Source organism: Crocodylus porosus, unplaced genomic scaffold, assembly GCF_001723895.1.
Source record: "Crocodylus porosus isolate Cpor-Errol unplaced genomic scaffold, CroPor_comp1, whole genome shotgun sequence".
Classification (NCBI taxonomy): domain Eukaryota; kingdom Metazoa; phylum Chordata; order Crocodylia; family Crocodylidae; genus Crocodylus; species Crocodylus porosus.
In genome coordinates, this window is record NW_017728947.1 from 53398069 (window position 1) to 53417425 (window position 19357).

Genomic DNA, 19357 nt, shown 5'->3' on the forward strand with positions numbered 1-19357 from the left:
CCTCATCCCCCTTTCCCTCCTCCCTTCTCTCTCTGAGCGATGCCCTTGCATTCCACAGATAACAGTTTCAGCTTGCCTGTTTTCCAGAAGGACAGGAGATTACAGGAGCCAGAGAAAGGGTTACAAAGGTTGGGCAAGGGGGGGCCCTGGCTCGCCTGGGCCTAGAAAAGAGGGGCTTCATCGACACTCGTGGTCTTCCATCCCTCTGAGTTACCTAGGGTTATGCCCAGTGACACCAACATCCCCTTTGTTACACTACTGCTCTTAATGTGCTGTTTAACGTACTTGTTCATCCAAGTAGATCTCTCTCTCTTCCCCACTCTTTTCTAGATAACAAAACCTGTAATAACCAATCATTTTTGTAAAAAATAAAAATATAAACGAATCTTTAATTAGAAATGTCACCAGTACATAGGAAGACCTGATAGTACAAAGGCAAATGTGTACACATGGGGAACAGAGGAAATATGCTAATGGAGAGAGCCTCAGATATCACATAGGGAAATAGTTGTTCTATGCATACCATATGCACTTGTCAATTGTCCACTCACTTTGTGTGTATTGAGTGTTTTATCTGAATAAATATTTGTATTTAGAAAAGAAATTGCTGCCAACAGAGAGAACAATGCTGAGCAGTTCCATGGGTAGCCTGTGGTTAAGCAATCAAGAAAATGTTAAAATGAAGACTTTTACATAGTATAGTATGGATACAAGACAAACAGGATCCATGCATGGTAGCTATGTAAGTACAGAGTTGTGGGATGTTAATGTAATCTTAATCATATAGTTAATCATGTAGTCAAGTTTGCCTGGGATAGAGTGACTAAGACATTTTCATGTGATACTATGGTTGTGAAAGAGAAAGAGTGTAACAGCATTAGTATAGTTGTTGAGTAAAGCATTCTTAGGCGTTAGCATTAGCATTCAGTGTACATATGCTTGGGATGAAGTATTGTCCATTAGTATTTAACAGAGTATATAACATAGAAGGGGAACGAGGTCTCCTTCAGTCTGTTTCCCTCCTCTCACCATGTCCTTATCCCAGTTCTATCTAAATTCCAAGTGGCTGGGGGCTGCATGGACTGCAGCAGGGTGGGCCATGAGCCCCTGAGCAGTGTACCATGCAGATGAGGGTCCCTTCTCCACCTTCACTGCACCACATGCCTGCATGGACCCCTCCCTACTGCTGCACTGTGCAGTTACTCCCACATCTGCAGCATGCAGCTCTGGATTCACCCTCTGCTCCCAGTGCCATGCGGCACTGCCCCACCCTTTGGGCAGTGGCAGAAAGCAGCTGCTGGAGGAGGAGGGGAATCGCAGGGCCTTTGGCTGCTGTAGCAGCTGAAGCAATAGAGGGAGCTGTGGCTGAGCAGATGCCCAGAGCCTGCAACTTAATGCCTTGTGGGCTGCATGTGGCCCATAGGCAGCCAGTGAGACAGTCCTACTTGAGCCAATGTACACTCAAACACTTGCAGATGGAGTGATACGGAGAAGAGCAGCCATGTTTTCTATTTACTCTCTACGACCTGATGCGGCAGTGATAGAAGAGAGGCCCAAGAATGGCACAAAGGCTAGACTTTTGTCATTCTTTAATATCCCAGTACCATCCTGTGCTCAGTTTGGTCTTCCATCCTGGAGCTTTGTGCAGATATTCAGATCCTGTAACATCCATCCCTCTGTGCATTACTCCCATGCAATCTCCATTAGGTTGTATTTTAGCAGTTTTCTTCTTGTTGCCAATTTTAGCTGCAATGTGGCTCAAACATGAAATCTTTTTATTCTCCGAAGGAAAGTGATTTATTTGTTATGCCCATGTAGAGTTTAGAGACTAGGAAGCCTAAAGAGCATAGTCGATCAAAGAAGGGTATGTGTAATGGTTGGTAGCACAGAATTATGCTCACTGCTATAGTTTCAGATGACTCCTATTGCAAATTTTGGAGTTTTTTTCACCTCTCTGTTTTAGCCTGAGCTACATCCTCCAAGCCCCTTTTAACTACATCCAGCTCCAGTTAACAGCCTGACAAAATATGAGGAATTCTCTCTCCATCTTGGAAGTTATCATTTTTGTATATATTGGGTCTGGAGCTCCCATCTTAGTCTGTTATTCCCGAGTTGTATATCCCCTTTCTTTTTTATGAAATTACTTTCTTGCTGCTGGAAAACCTGGTTTTTCATTCAGTAACTGATTTTTATCTCTGATAGTTGTAACATAATTTTCTCTGTTCGGTGGTATACATAGACATCTCTATCATCTTTAAACCTTGTTCAATGTTCAATATTAACAAAAAAATAATTCATTATACTGAATCACTTCATACTGGAAAAGTACTAAATGATTTCTCAAGTTTAGGCTCTCTCCATTTAAGCCAGGCATGTAGGTTGTAGCTGTGTTGGTCTAAGGACACAGGCAGACAAAGTTCCTTGGGTAAATCCAATATCTTTTATTAGACCAACTCAAATAGTTGGAAAAATTCTTCTTAGTAAGGTTTCAGGCACAAACACTCTCTGGTTTTGTTTGTGCCTGAAAGCTTGTTTGTGCCCAAAAGCTTGCTAAGAAGAATTTTCCCAACTGTTTGAGTTGGTCTAATAAAATATATTGGATTTACCCAAAGAATCTTGTCTGTCCATTTAAGCCATGCCTTTTTCTCTGAACTTCCCTTCAAAAGTAACACTGACATTGTCTGCTACTGGACCAACGCTGTCATGGCACAATCCAACTCTTTCCTTCTCCACCCAAGCTGATGGCTACCATTCCAATTCTGTTCTCACTCACACCACCAAGCAGTTCTCTCCAACCCCCATCTTGATGCAGCCTGGAACGTTCCTCCTTGTTTTCTGTTTCAACCAGACAAGATGCTACTGAGATCAAAGAAAACAAGAAAACACAACTTGGAGTATTGTGCTGAGACTACCTGGGAACTTGCATTTGCAGCATTTAGCTCTGAGTTACAATCCATTCAAGATGTAGGCATGTTTTACATATATTTAGCAATTGACTTTGATAATCAGGCCTAGAAAGATGATAGTAGGCTCCATCTTAATATTGTTGGACCTGTTAGGCCAGCAATTGAGAGATTTTATGTCAGGGTTAGTGTTTCCAGGTCTTCTCTTTCTCTTGAAGATGTAGAAGTAAGAAATATTGTGGAGTTTGGCCCTGGTGCCATGGACTAAACATCAGGCATGAGACAAGGATGGCCATCATAGAGGACATTCTGGTTTTCTGCTACACTGTCCTCTATTGATACAAAACCCAACATCTTCATGTCCTCTATTTTTCTCTTGAAGAGAAAAATAGAGGATGTGAAGTCGTTGGGTTTTGTATCAATAAAGGACAGAGGATAACCGGACTGTCCTCTATGATGGCCACCTTACATGAGACTGAAACTCCCTTTGGACTTATCAGGTTTAGAGGTTGGTTTCTTGGTTGTTCTGAGCATTTTTGATGACAGATTTACTATTTGGAGTCCTTGTCTGGGATGGAGAAGACCTCTTCTTTTGCTTTCTGTCTCTCCATGTTCATTATCATTATTAATTTCTATTACAATAATGCTGAGACCCCACCTGAAATGGAGGTGGTATGATGATAAACACTATATAGATTATGAGACAGTTGCTACCTCAAAAGGCTTACAAAAGGATTGGACAAAAGAGACAAGAGCTGTGAGAAAGGAACCATCATCAATTTCATTTCTATAAAATTATGGCGCACAGAAGCAGTGTGTGTGGGGTTTTTGAAAATGTGCATAATGGGCTTAACTCTGCTTCAATTAAATCAAGGTATAAACCAAGAGGAAATGATTTTTAAAAATACCAACCTATGGGACTTCTACAGTCTCTCAAACTAGCCTGAATATGAGGCCCCAGTGTTGGAAACAGTGATTGGCCAGGAACCCATGCAATCCCTGAAGGAATCTGTGGTCTTTCAGAAAGACTGAGTTGAGAAAATGTTTTTATCAGTCGCTGCTCATTTTACATATAAAGGTTTTGGCTTTGATTATCTGGTATTCTGTTAACTGATTCAGTTGCTTCTGATTCAAATTGGTCTCAGACCTCTGGACTTCTAGGAGACCACAGAAGTTTTGCATTGTGTACCTTGCCACGTTTATTCCAGAGGAATTAACTTGATAGTTTTGCTGTCTAATTAGTGGCGTGGATCAGTGCTACTGCTGTCTCCCTCCTGAGGATGGAGAAGGTGAGAGAGAAAACTTTTTGAAGGACCATTTCTGGGTTAGAGAACCGCCTCCCCCCCACCCCAAATTAAGGTGATCTTGAACAATTCATTCAGAGAGAATCGGAGATCTTACCACATAACAACCATTTGAAGGGTGGGGAGAGATGGAAATGACAGCAGCTAGCCTTCTCATGACCATGCTAACGTTTGTATTTGGATTCTCAGAAAACGGATGAAACTAATATTTCTAATAATTGCACCCCCTGCTGTTTGTGTGACATGGGAGAAAGCATGATTATTGGGATTAGGGATCAGATCCCATTGCACCTTTAAAGAGTATGTGCCAGTGGCCAAAGGTAGCACTGACAAATACTGTTAAAGATGTTGGAAAAATACAGCAAATTTGGGAGCAACACCATGTGTCTAGGAAGGGCTAGTAGGACAGTTGCTGCCTGTGGAAACTCCGACAATATGGCTCTGGAATGTGGGAGGAGGATATCCCAGGCTCTTTGTTAATATCTCTGAAGTCATCAGACTTTGGTAGACAAGCTTCTTTGGGTAAATCTGGTATCTTTTATTAGACCAACTCAAATAGTTGGAAAAAAGTCTTCTTTGCAAACTTTCAGGCACAAACACCCTTCATCAGGCGGAGGAAGCATAGATTTTCCTCTAGGGAAGCGTTTATTTTCCAAAGGCTAGAAAAACCAGTTTTACGAGATGTACAAAGACAGTGCATCTCAGGTGTGGCTCTTGCACGTTTTATTGTTCATAATCATTTAATGTAGATTTTTGTTAAGGATCTGTAACAAAAAATGGAATAACATCCTTTGAACTGAACTCCTAATGTAAGCACATTCCTACACTGTGAAACCATGCAGTCTTTTTATTGTAACCCTTTCCATTTCCTACCCTCTTCCTTCCCTGATGCTGATCATGCTTGTTGTATCTAGATTTGGATTGCAAGGTTTTCAGTTTGGGAGCCATCTTTTTACTGTTGTACTAGAAAATGTCTGATATTTGGGCATTGCTACACTTGAGTCACTGAAGGTAGGTCTACTAGGCAGGCTGAGAAGCAGGTTATTACTAGTAGGCTGTGCAGAGCACTGAGCTAACGCAGCTATGTTGCTTCTAGTACCCAACCTAGCATGCAAGACATAGCTAGCTTAGCTTTGTCCAGTTCTGCCCTTTGCAGGCAAACCTTGTATGTAGTGCAGATATACCTGAGGTAGCTTTAGCTTTAAATGAACTGGCTTGGGTACTGGCTGCAGCATAACCACAGCATCACACAGCTCTGTGTGGGCTTATTTTTCTTGCTCCTCAGGTGAGTTTGCAGACCATGGAGCTGCAGTTAGACTGCTATTAGTACCCATGTTGGCTAATTTAAAGCTATCTTGGCAATCTCTGTACTCCTCTGTGCTAATGTGACTGCAGTGGAGACATACGTATTGGCTGCTGTCAAATTAGTCACAAATGTTTTGGCATCCTTTCAGGATTAAGCTTCTACATAGATGTGCTATGTTACTTGTTATTTGCTAGAAAGCTTATACCTGAGGAAAAATAAAGACCTCTTATTTCAGTATCACTAGTAAAGTCAAGGCAGCTGTAGAAGCAATAGTCTTTGTCCTTTGTCTGAGTCAGGAGACTCATTCTAAGGGATTCAGGAAAGTGGGGAGGGGCTTAATTGTTGGAAATGACTGAGGGGCGGGGTTTTGAGTTTGCTTATAAAACACATACTCATCCACACCTGCCAATTTAAAGACGGTATGCAGAATTGCTTCCAGGTGTAGGATACACTTCTAAACCACCTCCTTCAACAACTGACTTGTATGCAACAGGAATTGAAATGGGATCCACTATAAGCTCAAATGAGGTAAGAACCCCCACTCCCCACAAGACAACTACAGTTGTTGGATGCTCCATTTCAGGGGTTCACAGCAGAAGATTATTTGTGAAAGCTGTATGGAAAAATTTGTGGACTGCAGATTTTGCTGTTCCTCTGGCACCTCTAGTTGCAAAGGTTGTTCCTCCTACTCTGGTGCTAAGCAAAATTTTATGGCATGTATAGGCTGTCTGAAATTGCTCTAAGCACAGCTACAAGAATGAAGGAACAACCCTTGTAGGAACAATCCTACATGAATGAAGGGAAAACCCTCTGGCATGACATGCAATGGAGGTGGCGGGGTTACTATGGAGCCTAAGGGCTTAATGAATCTCTTTAACTTTGGTTCCAATGTGTGGGATTATAAAAATAGCAATAGAGTAGAAAATGAAATTGAAAGACTATTAATGTTGACATTTTCCTTTCTTGTTTCCCCTCAGAATCAAAGCACTGTTCAGGCACCAGTGAGACCGGTAGGCAATAATTAAGTGGAACATCATTAAAAGCTATAAAATGCTTAATATAAATGTCAGGAGCAAACAAAGTTGGGGAAGAGGAGGAAAATATTGACAATATTGCTACTCACCAATAATTTGAACTACAATGTTATCTTTATGGGAGAAACAGCTATATGTTTATCAGTTGAATGGATTCAGTCTAATCTCTCTCTATCTCTAACATTTCTGGTATGTATCTACCACACTGATACTGCATGTAGGCATACTGTCATTTAACTTCTGGTCCTGTAAATTTTCTTATTCTATGTTTTGGTTTCAATGGCAGAAAAATATGTTCTTTTAGTGCATCCATTTCTTCATAAAAAAAGACTTGTTTAAACTGACTCTCTCATTTGTTATTACCACTTCAACTTGATTTTTCCTCTCCTAAATTTTGAAATTTACCATTGTTTTAACTGTGCTTTACAGTGCAATATTTTAAAATATACAATAGAAGAAGCAGACTGTCAAGAATGTATAGTACCCATTTTTCCTGTTCTGAGGCATGTAAAAATATATATATATAAATCAATAAATAAAATATGAGGGCTGTGCGAAGCTTTGGTCACTGATTTGATTTGGTGGAGATTCGGCCCGATTCGGTGGCTGAATCTCCAAATCCAAATTGAATCAGGAGACCATTTAATCTCTCTGAATTGAATCGGAATGCTCCAAATCAATTTGGAGAAATTCAGAAAGATTTGATGATTCGGACATAGAGACAGCTTTAAATTTTTTTCTACTTACCTCAAGGTACTAGGCGGCTTGTGAATACTGAGATGGTGGGGCAGATGAAGCATCCTACAGGAGGGCCGGGGGCAGACCTAGAAGTAGACCAGAAGCACTTCCAGTCCAATTCCAGGTCCACCACGGAGTGCATAGGCCCCACCCAGGAGACTTGACGACTGGTGCCTTCTGGGTCTGGGGGGGTCACCCGGGGTCACCCTGTGGCTGATCGCTGAGCTGAGGGGGGGCTCAGGGGGCCCCCTGCGTGCTTGGCAGTGGACTTGGAAGTGCACTGGAAGTACTTCTGGTCCACTTCCGGGTTTGCCGCCAAGCATGAGGGTGTCCCCCTGCACTCCTGTGGGATGCTCCATCCGCCCCAGCATCGCAGCATCCATGAGCCATGCCTGGTGCCTCAAGGTATATAGAAAAAACATTTAAAGTTGTGTCTATGGCCGAATGGCTAATTTGGAGAATCAGCATCGAATCTTCAGATTTAGCTAAATCAAATCAGGGATCAAATCTTCGGATTTGGCTAAATCAAATCTGAATCAACAAATTGAATCACTACCCCTGATTTGGGCTGAATCCAAATCAAATATGGCCCATTTTGCACACCTACCCACCCATACAAACAGTACTACATAGGATAGTCTTCAAATTGAAGCAAGTGGTACAGTGTTAGTAGTGTACTTAATACAGCTGGAATGCTGCTCTGAGTAACTGGGGTTTCAGGAACATGTAAAAGACCAGATTGCAGGTGCCTTTACTCATACTGATGAGCAATTCCTTATGTAAGTAATTGCCTTGAAAACGTTACAGTACTATGTGAATTTGTGCTCATTGTTATGAATAAGGGCTTTGTAATGTAGCTTGAAAATATATATCTACTCTGACTAGTGACATAAGGCCTGACTTAAGGTACTTACTCATGTTGGAGAAGGTCCTAATTGATATGTAGAGGCATAACAGGGATGATCCTGCTTTGAGCAAGAGGCTGGACTAGATGAACTTGTGATATCCCTTCCAACCCTACGTTCCTAATGATCCTATGAACAGGACATCTCTGTACCTTGGGTTGTTGCAGTTACTGTACCGCTGGTTGTGATGGTGTACTTTGATGCCCACTCACCCCAAAGGGCCATTCTTAGGATTGCTGGTGACTATCCTCCTCCCTCCTCACTCTGCCCCCACCATTTATGCGACTGATTATATAAAGAAGAGTGTATCAGAGCCCAGACAGTCATACTCTGCTACTCATGTGTATTTGGAGTCAGATCTACTTAGGGCCTGTATACAGGATCACCTCAACTCTCATAATGGTAGTGTAAATATTCCTGCTGCAGTTATACCATTGACCCTTATGTTCTGATTTTCACATTGCCTCATGTTTTTCCTAATTTCCTTATAAAAGTTGTCTTGTGAACAGAAACTTCCCCAAGCTTAGTTTAAGCTAGAGAAGTACACTATTCTGGAGAGTTTGTGCGTAATTTCTGAAATATAGAATTTAAGTAAAATAAAATTTTCAGGCTAAATAATATAGGGTAGTGGAATTAGGAAAAAACATTGAAAATTATATTACCTTTTGGAATTTTAAAACTTTTTTAAAAGAAATGTTCAGTGGTATTTTGGTACATGGAAAAAATAAATTTGGCTGATCACAAAGGAAGTTCTTCAAAATAAATAACTCAATCAATGAAAAATTTAATTGAAAATCAGAATTTGCAACCAGCTCAAATTAAAAGATTTCCTTTGACTCACTAAGAACCTTATAGAGATTGCTCAATAAGAACCTTATATAGATTGCTTCTTTCTGACATATTTGGAGGCTTTACATAGGACTGAATGATGATAGGGTTCTGGACCATTATGGCTACAATGTTGCTCTTACACTATGTGTAATGGTAAGAGGATATAGCCTGCTCTTATGGATGATTTTCAGGATGTAGAACAAATAATTGAGTTTCCTTCCTTTCTTCACCACTTCACTTATGAGCAGCTCCCCAGGATTTTTGATCCTCTCCTTCTGCACACCTAGTCATAGTCATAGAGTATGGAAGGGACCTCCAAAAGTCATCTTGTCCAACCCCCTGCCTGTGGCAGAATTATCCTGACTGATCCAAACCATCCTGTAAAAACCATAATTTAAACTCTGCATAAGATTACCCAAGACCCCAACACAACAGAGACTCAACACCCTAACTTGCCACAGATAAAGCAAGTGAACTACAGCAACCAATGTCCTGCTTCTACAAAATGCTGTCGAAGTATGCTCAAGAGGTCCATCTTGCCCTCTGCTAGAGAGGAAGGCACCACCCCCCACTGTCCATACATATCTGACATAAGGTAAAATTCCTTGCTGATCCCAAATATGATGATTGGCCTGACCCTGAGTGGAGGGGCAACAGCCTCTAGCCAAGAACCTCTGGCTTTGCTCCTAGCAGGAGAATTGGCACACCCCAGTTGAAGTCCCCAGCCTTAGCTGTAGGCAACACCCAATGCCTCTGGGGAGGCTTAAAAATACCTAGAAGTATGTAGCAGAAAAACGTATGTGTGTGTCTTGGGTAGGAGGAGGGGGATACCATAATAGAAAATAAACTTAGCTACCCCTAAGTCATCCCTGATTAGTGGCTGTCCAACCTCCTCTTGAACACCTCCAGCGATGAAGAGTCCACAGATCATGTCCGCAATCTATTCCACTGCCTCACTATTCTAACAGTGAAGAACCTTTTCTGGACATCCAACCTAAATTTACTTTGCTTCAGCTTCAAGCCATTAGTTCATGTTCCCCTCTGCAGCAAGATAGAAAAGGTGCTTTCCCTCTTCTTTATGGCAGCCCTTCAAATATCTGAAGACTGCTTTTATGTCCCCTCTTAAGTGCCTCTTTCACAAGTTGAACATACCTACCTCTTTCAGCTTCTCCACATATGACTTGCCTTTCAAGCCCTTTATCATCTTTGTTACCCACTTATGGACCCTCTCTAACTCCTCCATTTCCTTTTTAAAATATGGAGCTCTGAACTGCACACTCCAAATGAGGCCTAAGCAGTGCTGAGTAGAGAGGCACAGTCACTTCCCATGTTTTGTAGGGCTGTGCGAAATTTTGCCGGGTGTTTCATTTTGAAGCTGTTTTGATATATTTCAAGCTTCACCACCTTATAGTAGTTTTATCTAGCCCACATGATTGGTTTTTCATAAATCCATGCTGATTTTGGGTAGCATCTTTGTTACCCACCTATGGACCCTCTCTAACTCCTCCATTTCCTTTTAAAAATGTGGAGCTCAGACCTGCACACAGTACTTCAAATGAGTGAAATAGAAACAAAACAAAAGGCTTCAAAACTGGTTCAAAACAAAACAAGGGCACTTGAAAGGTTTTGAAACTTTTGAAACATTTCAAGTTTCAAAGCCAGGGTTTCTTGGCCTCAGCACCTGTCCCAGGCAGCAGCCTGCTGTCATCTTGCGTGCAAATCTGGTGGCCCGCACCCTCCAGGAGGAGTCTGACACAGCCCTCCCCAGGAGCGGGGGCCCCCGATTTGTGCGTGGCATGACAGTATGCTGCAGCTGCTGGCTAGGGCCAGCTACAGCAGCAGTCTTTCCAGCACTCAGCACGGTCTGTGTCCAGCACTGGTCCCAGGCGGCAGCGGCAGCCTCCTGTCATCCTGTGCACAGATCTGGGGGCCCGGGAAATGGAACAGTGCTTTGAAACCAAATGACGAAATGAAACACTGTCCCTTTGAAATGGTGAAATGGAAGTTGAACTGAAACAGTGTTGTTATGCACAGCCCTAATGTTTTGTACCTAATGTTCTATTGATGCATCCCAAAACAACATTTGCCTTTTGTGTGGCTTCATCACACTGGAGACTAATAGTGAGTCTGTGATCTACCAAGACTCCCGAGTCCTTTTCCATAGAGTTGGCATGCAGCCAGAAGCCCCCCATTTTGTATTTGTGTTTTTTATTATTCTTCCTGAGGTGTAGTGCCTTGCGTTTGTCTACACTGAACTTCATCCTGTTAGCTCTAGCCCAACTTCCCGATCTGTCAGAATCCTTCTGAATTGTACTTGCATCCTCCAATGTGTTTACAGTCCATCCCAATTTTGTGTTATCCACAAACTTGTTCAAGAAGCTTCCTATGCCAAGATCCAAATCATTAACACATATGTTTAATAGCACTGGACCAAGGAAAGACCCCTGCGGGATTCTACTCAAAACCTCCTGCCATTTTGACATAGACCTGTTAAAAATTACCCTTTGCTTGAAGCTATTAAGCCAGTTATCTATCCAACTTACAGGAGTTTTATCCAGCCCACATGATTGGTTTTTCATAAATCCATGCTGATTTTGGGTAGCATTTGTTACCCACCTATGGACCCTCTCTAACTCCTCCATTTCCTTTTAAAAATGTGGAGTTCTGAACTGCACACAGTACTCCAAATAAGGCTTTATCATTGCAGACAATAGGCTTCCATTGATTTTTATGGAATCGTCATGGGAGATCAAATAGGGACCCAAGAGTATTCCATCTGGTGTGGGTAGGTTATCTGGGGATCTCATCTTTGCCCACAATTGCTGTGGGGTCTCAGTTCTTCCTCCCATCCCCCAGATTGTTAATATTTTTATTACAGATTTATGTTTTCTGTGTAGCATAGAGTCTAACTCAGAGGGATTTTGTGTCCAGAAGTTATTGAAATCAGGGCGGAGTCTAGAGGAGCTGGTTCTGAGAAGCAGTAGCAGGTATTTTTGATCTAGGGAGAAGTGTTTCAGAACTTGGTCTGTTTTTCCAGCCATAGGCTGGGGCATGAATGTTGGAATTTCATTAATCAAAACTAATATGAGGGAATGCCTGCCTGTTGGAGAACATTAGCCTGTTTGGTCTGATGTCTCAATCACCACACCTTAGTTATGCCACTGAATTTGATCTTAGTCTTCTGGGCTAGGGACAGACATTTAAAAAGCCTGAATTGATTAAATCTTTGCAGGTTAGTCTAACCTGGCTAGGTTGAACCAGTTTGTAACTGCATAGACATCCCAGACATGCAGGCATATGCCTGCAGTGGCTCAGGCTAGAAGCCGAGGGTGCTAGAGCACCCTCACTACTCAGCTGAATGGGGAGGGGGGCATGGCCAGGCCCAGCAGGATACTCTGATTATCTCAGCAGGAAATTGCTAACTGTGTTTATCACCCCCTAACTCAGTGTTTATCACCCACTTAAGAAAACAACAGAGGGACATTACCAGTTACCTGTTGATTCTGCATGTTGATTTAGCAGGGACCATAGCCAGCATGTGGTCTGGTAGCTAATACAGAGACATCTCTTCAGCAAGGCAGAGGGGAGGGGGGAATTCCTGCTTAGCAGGGAGTGGTGAGGGGGAGGGGAGGACCAGCTTGCAGTCTGTGCTGGAGCTGCAGCCAGGGAGCAGAGGGGAGGGGCCAGTCCTGCTGTGGAGCAGAAAGCCCTGCCCAGCCCAGAGAGCATGCTGGGATGCTGGGGGTGTCTGGCTTAGCTTAAACCAGCAAGGCATGTGGGACAGACATTGCATAAACTGGTTTGACCCAAATCAGTTGAGCCTAATACTACTTTCGACCAGGTTTATCTCAAACCAGTTTCAGCCATTTACAAACTGGTTTATGTGCACTGAACATCTTTTCTGTTACAGGTTTAAACCAGTTTCTGATCACTTAAACCAGTTTATGTAATACAGTGTTCCCAAAGTGTCATATCCTAGGGTAGAGGCTTTCTGATTAATGTGGAAAATGGAACACATTTACCTCAAATCCAGATTCACTGACAGGTGGTGTTGGCTATCTAAATTACTTTCAACTTACTGGTAATATCTGCATCCAGTAATAGAAGTCTGCAATGGAGCACAGCCAGTTTCTTGTTAACATGGAGAGAAATTCTAACAAATCAGTGTTGTGTGAGGGTCCTTTTCATAGGTGGGTGGAGAAATGGCACCAGTAGTGTGTGGAAGCAGAAGTGTGTATGAGGAATGGGGAGGTGGAGATGACATGACTTGGCAAGCTTTGAGGCAGAAGTGGCCAGCACTAGTGAGGGGGTTGGGGCAAGTCACTGAGTGGGAGGGGAAATAGCAAGTGTGGAAGCAAGGGGAGAGTGGAGGAGGGAAATATGGAAGCTAAATGGGTGGACTGTGAAATCTGAAGGCTGGTTGTGAGCAGGGGATGGAAAAGCTGCAGAGCAGCTATTTGAAAGCCAAGAGCTGAGTGACAAAATCTGCATGCGGTAGTAAAGAGAAATGAGGAGAAAAGGGGATCAGTTAACAAACTGACAACTAATGAAGATGGGAAATAAGCAAAGAATGGGTAGACAGTATACCTGGTGACCATGATTCGACAATTCAACAGATGAGAAGACAAAAAGGCAATCTGTTAGGCTACCAGGTAGCCATAGTGAATGGTTAGAGAGGTTGGTATAGGGGAACTACACAGAAAAAGTTACAGAGCCAGCTAAGGCAGAAATGAAGATATGGCAGCACAGGTATATCTGAGGGTGTTTTGGAGGAGCATGGCATTAATTGTGGTTCTTTTACTATGCGTTACAAATGACTGGTCTTTGGAGGAATAGTTTTTATGACATGGTTACTTTGGTCACTGGTGATGGCAGGCGGGGGGAGTCTGCTTCTGTGAGATGGCAGTGGAAAGCTCCTCGGTCCTTGGGATTTATTTATAACTCATCAAGATGAGCAGGTGTTTGGTTCTTGCCTCATGAATTTCCTGTTGCTAGTGGTCCTATCTGTTGACAGTGGGGGTGGCCTGGAGTCATTTTTATGCTTTGCCTCTTGTGTTTGAAGTGATGTACCAGAGAAAAATAAAGATTTCTCTCAAGTGTAACTCTATAAAAACCATACTGCAGAGCTGCTTATTTTCTTTTTCTTAAACCTAATAAGATTTACTGTGGATACAAGTGAAAATGTGCATATTTTAACTGCTAGCCCTGCAAACTCAGCCTGCATTTATGGAATCAAACTGTGTGCTTTCTTTTTTATGTTTCCCATTATTAATGTGTAAGGTGCCTGCACCTCCCGTACAGTACATGGAGAGAGGCAGGCATCTCAGATGGATGAAGAACAGACAGGATCTTCCTAAATCAGCACGCTCAGCATGCAGCCACACTAAATTTTTAGTACGGAAATACAGAGGATGAGTATGTCTCATAGAGCCTCTCTTTCTGTTTTATCCAATACTGAATAATGTAAAATGCAGAAAAAGTCCTGGAATTTGAACCCTGCATTGCACAGAGTGCTAAGTCAGTTCATTTATTTTAATGACTTTGTAATTTACTTACAAAAGGGTGAACATTTTCTCTCTGTGTCCAAATCTTGCTTCCTACTTTGTGGCCATAGAGGCCTTGGATATAGCAAAACAGGTGCAATTCAGTTGTGTTGCAGTTGGTCTGGTACAATTTGTGGAATTCACTTAATGTTACTTTGCCCTTGCTTGCCATTAAAACTTGGAGTTTGGATAGGCTTAGGAGCTGTGGTGCTAAAATACCGAGTGGTGTCAATAGGATGCTTTAATTTACACCAGCTTGAGGTTTCTTAGCAACCATTCTGCTAATTGAGTATTGCTAGGGTGGTTGTACTTTGGCTCTGCCCCTTCATGCCCTATCTTGCACTCTGACCAGAGGAAGAGTGACACATCTCCAATGACACCCATTCCAGGAGACATCTCTCCAGAAGATAATCCTTCCTCTCCAGCAATGAAACTGGGGGTTGGGATCTGCCCCATTATGTAAATTAGGTAAGTGTCCAAAATGCCAGGTAGTTTAAGGCCTCATTGCTTTTGAGCACTGTACAAACACTTCAAACTCAGACCTATTTTTAGGTCTAAGGGAATGTACAGAAACACCAGTTAAGACATTCTCTACTAAATGTCTAAAACATTTTTCCTGTAAAATATATATCATGTACAGACGCACAAATAGTAAGATAAACAAGTTGAATTAGTCCTTGTTCATATGACCTGAATATCAAGAAGTCACAGAGGCCATTGCCTTTTGTAATTACTGCGGTCGCTGCACACTTAGGCCAATTAAACCTTTATACTATTATGTGGATCGAAAGACTCATACTTTAATCCTCATCCATGTCTCTTTCTTGCTGTTGTTCTTCAGAAGGAAATATGTCCTTACAACTTGCTCACTGTAAAAATAATAAGAGTGAGGAATCTCCGGAAGGCAGACTTGTGTGAGTATTTCTACATCTCTTAAATGTTACTTACACTTTTTATTTTTAATAATTATATTTAAAAGAGTATTATTTTAATTAGCCTGCACATATGCAGCCATATTTCGTTGTTGTAAACTTGCCAGAATATGTTTTTCTTGTGGTATAAAAAGATGCATTTTTTTCTTCATCTTAAAGTGGCAAATTGGTTTACTTTGAAGCAGCCCACAAAGACGTTAACATGATTCAGTAATTATTAGGATTAAAAAAGAAACCTCACTGTACCAGCTTTTCTTTCACATACTGATGATATCAGACCTAATTTGAGCTCAGAAGGGTGTGTGCACAACAGGGAAGAATTGAGGGATGTATTTAACATTAGGAGCTACTTCCTGAAATGATGGATTTAGCAGTACATTCATTCTGGAAACCACAAGGACATGAAACTTGTGGTAAATGAAAAGCAAAATGAGTGTAATGGCTGGATGCAGATTTGAAAACAACTTTTCTCTACTCTGAATTTTAAAATGTTCATCTCACTTGAGAGCTTGCATTTGGCTGTTGCTCATGCGTGGAAGCATGCGATTCTTTTCCACAGATCCAGATGTCACTTGGCCCAAGGCCCAGAGTGCACTGACAGCTAGGGTGATGCCATTGGCGAAGGTAATGCAAAAGTAGTAATGCAACAGATGGTTGTGAAATTCAGAATGATTAATCTTGCGAGCCAGGGAATGTGGAAATCGAGGGAGAGAAGGGAGCTAAATCAATAGTAAAAGAAAAAGAAAAAAATGCCAAGCAGAAGAAAAGCAAAACCCCAAAGTCAAAGACACAAGAAAGAAAAAATTATGTTATTACAGAACCTGCTGAACATGACTCAGTATAATTTGGTTAACAGGTCAGATTCATATCATGCAACAGTCAATATTTAGTACTTCAGTCAATATTTGTAGATAGGCCTTTTTGATATATCAATATATCTTACACACTGAAATTTAAGCCATGCATAGCGAGATTCATGTCCAAGGCTGGCTGGATCTTGCCCTGGTGGCTTCTCAGTTTCTGCCTCTCTGGTTTTGGAGTCTCTCCATTTTCCTAGCCTGGCATGCTTTTGCTATTACTTTAGGAAAAAAGAGTTGGGTGGCTGCCCGGGAGATCACTGGTCTTGCTGCCTTCTCGTCCTCACAGTGGCTCTGGTAGCTTAGCGCCTTATGGGTACCCATGGCCTCTGCCTGCCTACACCAATGCTTCACAGGTGTTAACTGTTCATCATCCTGGGGGAGGATCCCATGACCCCAAGCCAGTATCTTGTCTCATCTAGCTTCTGGTCTCACCTCCAAGGGCTTGGGTCTGTCCCCTTCTGGGTCTGGCTTCCCCTCTAAGGGCATGGTTCTTGCTCCTCAAAACTCTGGTCTCATCCTTTCTGGGATCCCTCTTCTCTGTTTAAGGGTTTTAGTCTTGCCCCTAGGGCCCTGATAACTTCCTTCTGATAACTGCTCAGGGCCTCCAGCTTGCTTTTGTCCTTAGGCTGCAGCCTTCCTCAGCTGTGATCTTTCTGAGTTTTGAGCGCAACCCCTGGCAGGGTTTGTTATCCTCATGCATCTCTCAGGCACCTCTGGGACCTCCATCTCTCCTATCAGTCCCAATCCCAGTCCTCCAGTTATAACTATAACAGAAAAGTCAGCTCTCAGGCCATGAATAAAATCAAGGACTCTGGCTGTATAAGAAAGTCCAACTCATAGGCAACTCTCAGTTCTTTACTGGTAATCAGCCCAGAGGGGCATCTCTCGCAGTCCTTCAGCCTCAGCCATCATAGTATGGAGATGCTTCCCTGGAAGCCTGAAAGACAGCCCCCACTCTAGACTCAAACCCTGAATTTATATGTAGCTGAGGCTCTGTGCCTCTGGTCTTATGACCTCCTGGCCACTACAAATGCTTCTCTTCAGGCTAACTGCCTTCTTGTCTTCACAATGGCTTCCAGCTCCTGGGGTTGGAGCCAATGCTCTGCTCCCTGGTACTACTATGGCAGCTAGTTTTGCAGCAGGCAGACTGCTGTACCAAGTAGTTTCTGGCCTGTTAAACTATTTCAGTGCCATTAGCACTGCCCCAGCCTAAGGTGATCAGGTCGCCTGGTCTTCTGCTGTTCTTAGCAAGCAGCCTAGCTTCCTGGGGTTCTCTTCACTGCTAACTCCTGCTCAATAGAAACAAGGAATCCCTGGCTTCCTGTTACACCATGGTAGGAAAAAGATGTTTCTGAAGTTATATTTTGCATGTGCTAGATGGGTCAATACAGTGGTTGATACTTCCAGAAGTTTGTTAGGTCATTTCAAGATGATTACTATAAAAGAATTTATAGCTCCTACAGCTGCACAACTTTCTGTGCTTCTTGCTCCTGCTTGCCTTGCAATGTGACATGTGTAGTGGGGCTCTGCTGCATCCCATTCTCTGGTTTTAAAGGCATCTTATTTATTTGCAAAGGTGTTCACCTACTGCAGGGGTTTCAAACTTACCTGGGGCCCTGGGCTGGGTCTGGACCATGGTGCCCCTTGGCTAGATTTGGCCCTGGGCATAAAGCAGTAGTGCAGATGGCCAAATATTTTTTGACAGAAATTTAGGTTTTTGTGAAAATAAAATTAAAATACATTTCCTTTCTATGGAAAATTGTATTTTTTGGTGAAAAACTGAATACTTAGCTAAAGCAGGACAGAAACATAAAGTACTGAAAATATAACTCCCATGATGAAACTTCAGAATTAAAATACTTTAGCTTTCAATTTTTCACCAAAACCTCAAAATTTTAGCTGGGGGAGTGGGGTGTGGAAATATTACCAATAATATCAACTTTAATTCAACATCTCTTACTAAATCATTGACATTAAAGATTAATGTTCATATTATTGTTCTCTACTTCAGCTGTTTTGATACTTAAATGAAATCTTATTATTTCCCTTGTCAGTGTTTTTTGCTCTTTCTTGTACCAAGAGTCTTAATTTTCTATATTTTGCTTTATGGCAGAGGGAGAGGTGTGGACAGATTTATTTTTGGTGCTTGTCCCTTATCTTTCTGGCTTTGATTCCTACTCTTATAAGAAAGAAAATAAAATATATATTTAAAATAATTATGTATTTGATAAATAATATATTTATATATTTTATTATAATATATTTTGAGAGCTGCCATTCTGTTTTTCCTAAAAATATTTCTTATTTCCGGGCAGTTTGATCTGATGAATTAGACATAGCGTTGGGAATCTGGATTGGGACAGGGTTGACAGTCCTGATTCTGACTCTGCTGCTGATTTAGCCAAGCCATTAAACCTGTTAAGCAAGTCACTCAGCTTGCTTTTTTCAATTTAACCAGCTGTAAATACTCATCTGCTTACTTCACAGCTTGCTTCAGTAATATTTGTCAACTGCTTTGATAATGGAATATGATTTAGCACTGATCACCATTAATCATTCCAACATGCACATGGACAAACTTGTGCATGTGCAAAATGATTATGAGGAGCATTGGACTTTGCAACTGATGCCAGTTTGCACTGATCTTATTAACAGCAAGATAAATGTCTGGCTCTGGAGAAATGGTGAAGGAGGAATAGTCTACATTCTTAGCACTTTGTAAAAGACTGTGATCTCTGGCACAAATACAGCTATACTCAATGCCATATAACAAAATATATGACAAGCCTTGAGCATAAAATAAGGATTTTGTCAAAGGCCCAGTACCCTCACCTCTTCTATTTTATATGGTCCTTTGTTGAGATCAGGATGAGTGAGTAAAGTGTTGTTAAGGTCATTGGGATAACGGAGACCTGGTGGGACTCCACCTATGACTGGACCACGGGTATAGAGGGCTATACCCTGTACAGGAGGGATCGTGTTGACAAAAGGGGAGGGGGTG

General features: G+C 42.0%; 1 protein-coding gene across 1 annotated transcript in view; it reads left to right on the top strand.

Annotated features, from left to right (window-relative positions):
* Positions 1 to 5941: 5941 nt before the first annotated feature.
* LOC109321579 (cytosolic phospholipase A2 epsilon-like) overlaps positions 5942 to 19357 on the top strand; it is a 74397-nt gene continuing 60981 nt past the window's right edge. Inside the window, exons 1-3 of the mRNA XM_019552323.1 lie at positions 5942 to 6041; positions 6491 to 6523; positions 15406 to 15478. Coding sequence (XP_019407868.1) covers positions 6015 to 6041; positions 6491 to 6523; positions 15406 to 15478 — 133 coding nt within the window. The 5' untranslated portion in view covers positions 5942 to 6014. The remainder of the gene's footprint in view (positions 6042 to 6490; positions 6524 to 15405; positions 15479 to 19357) is intronic.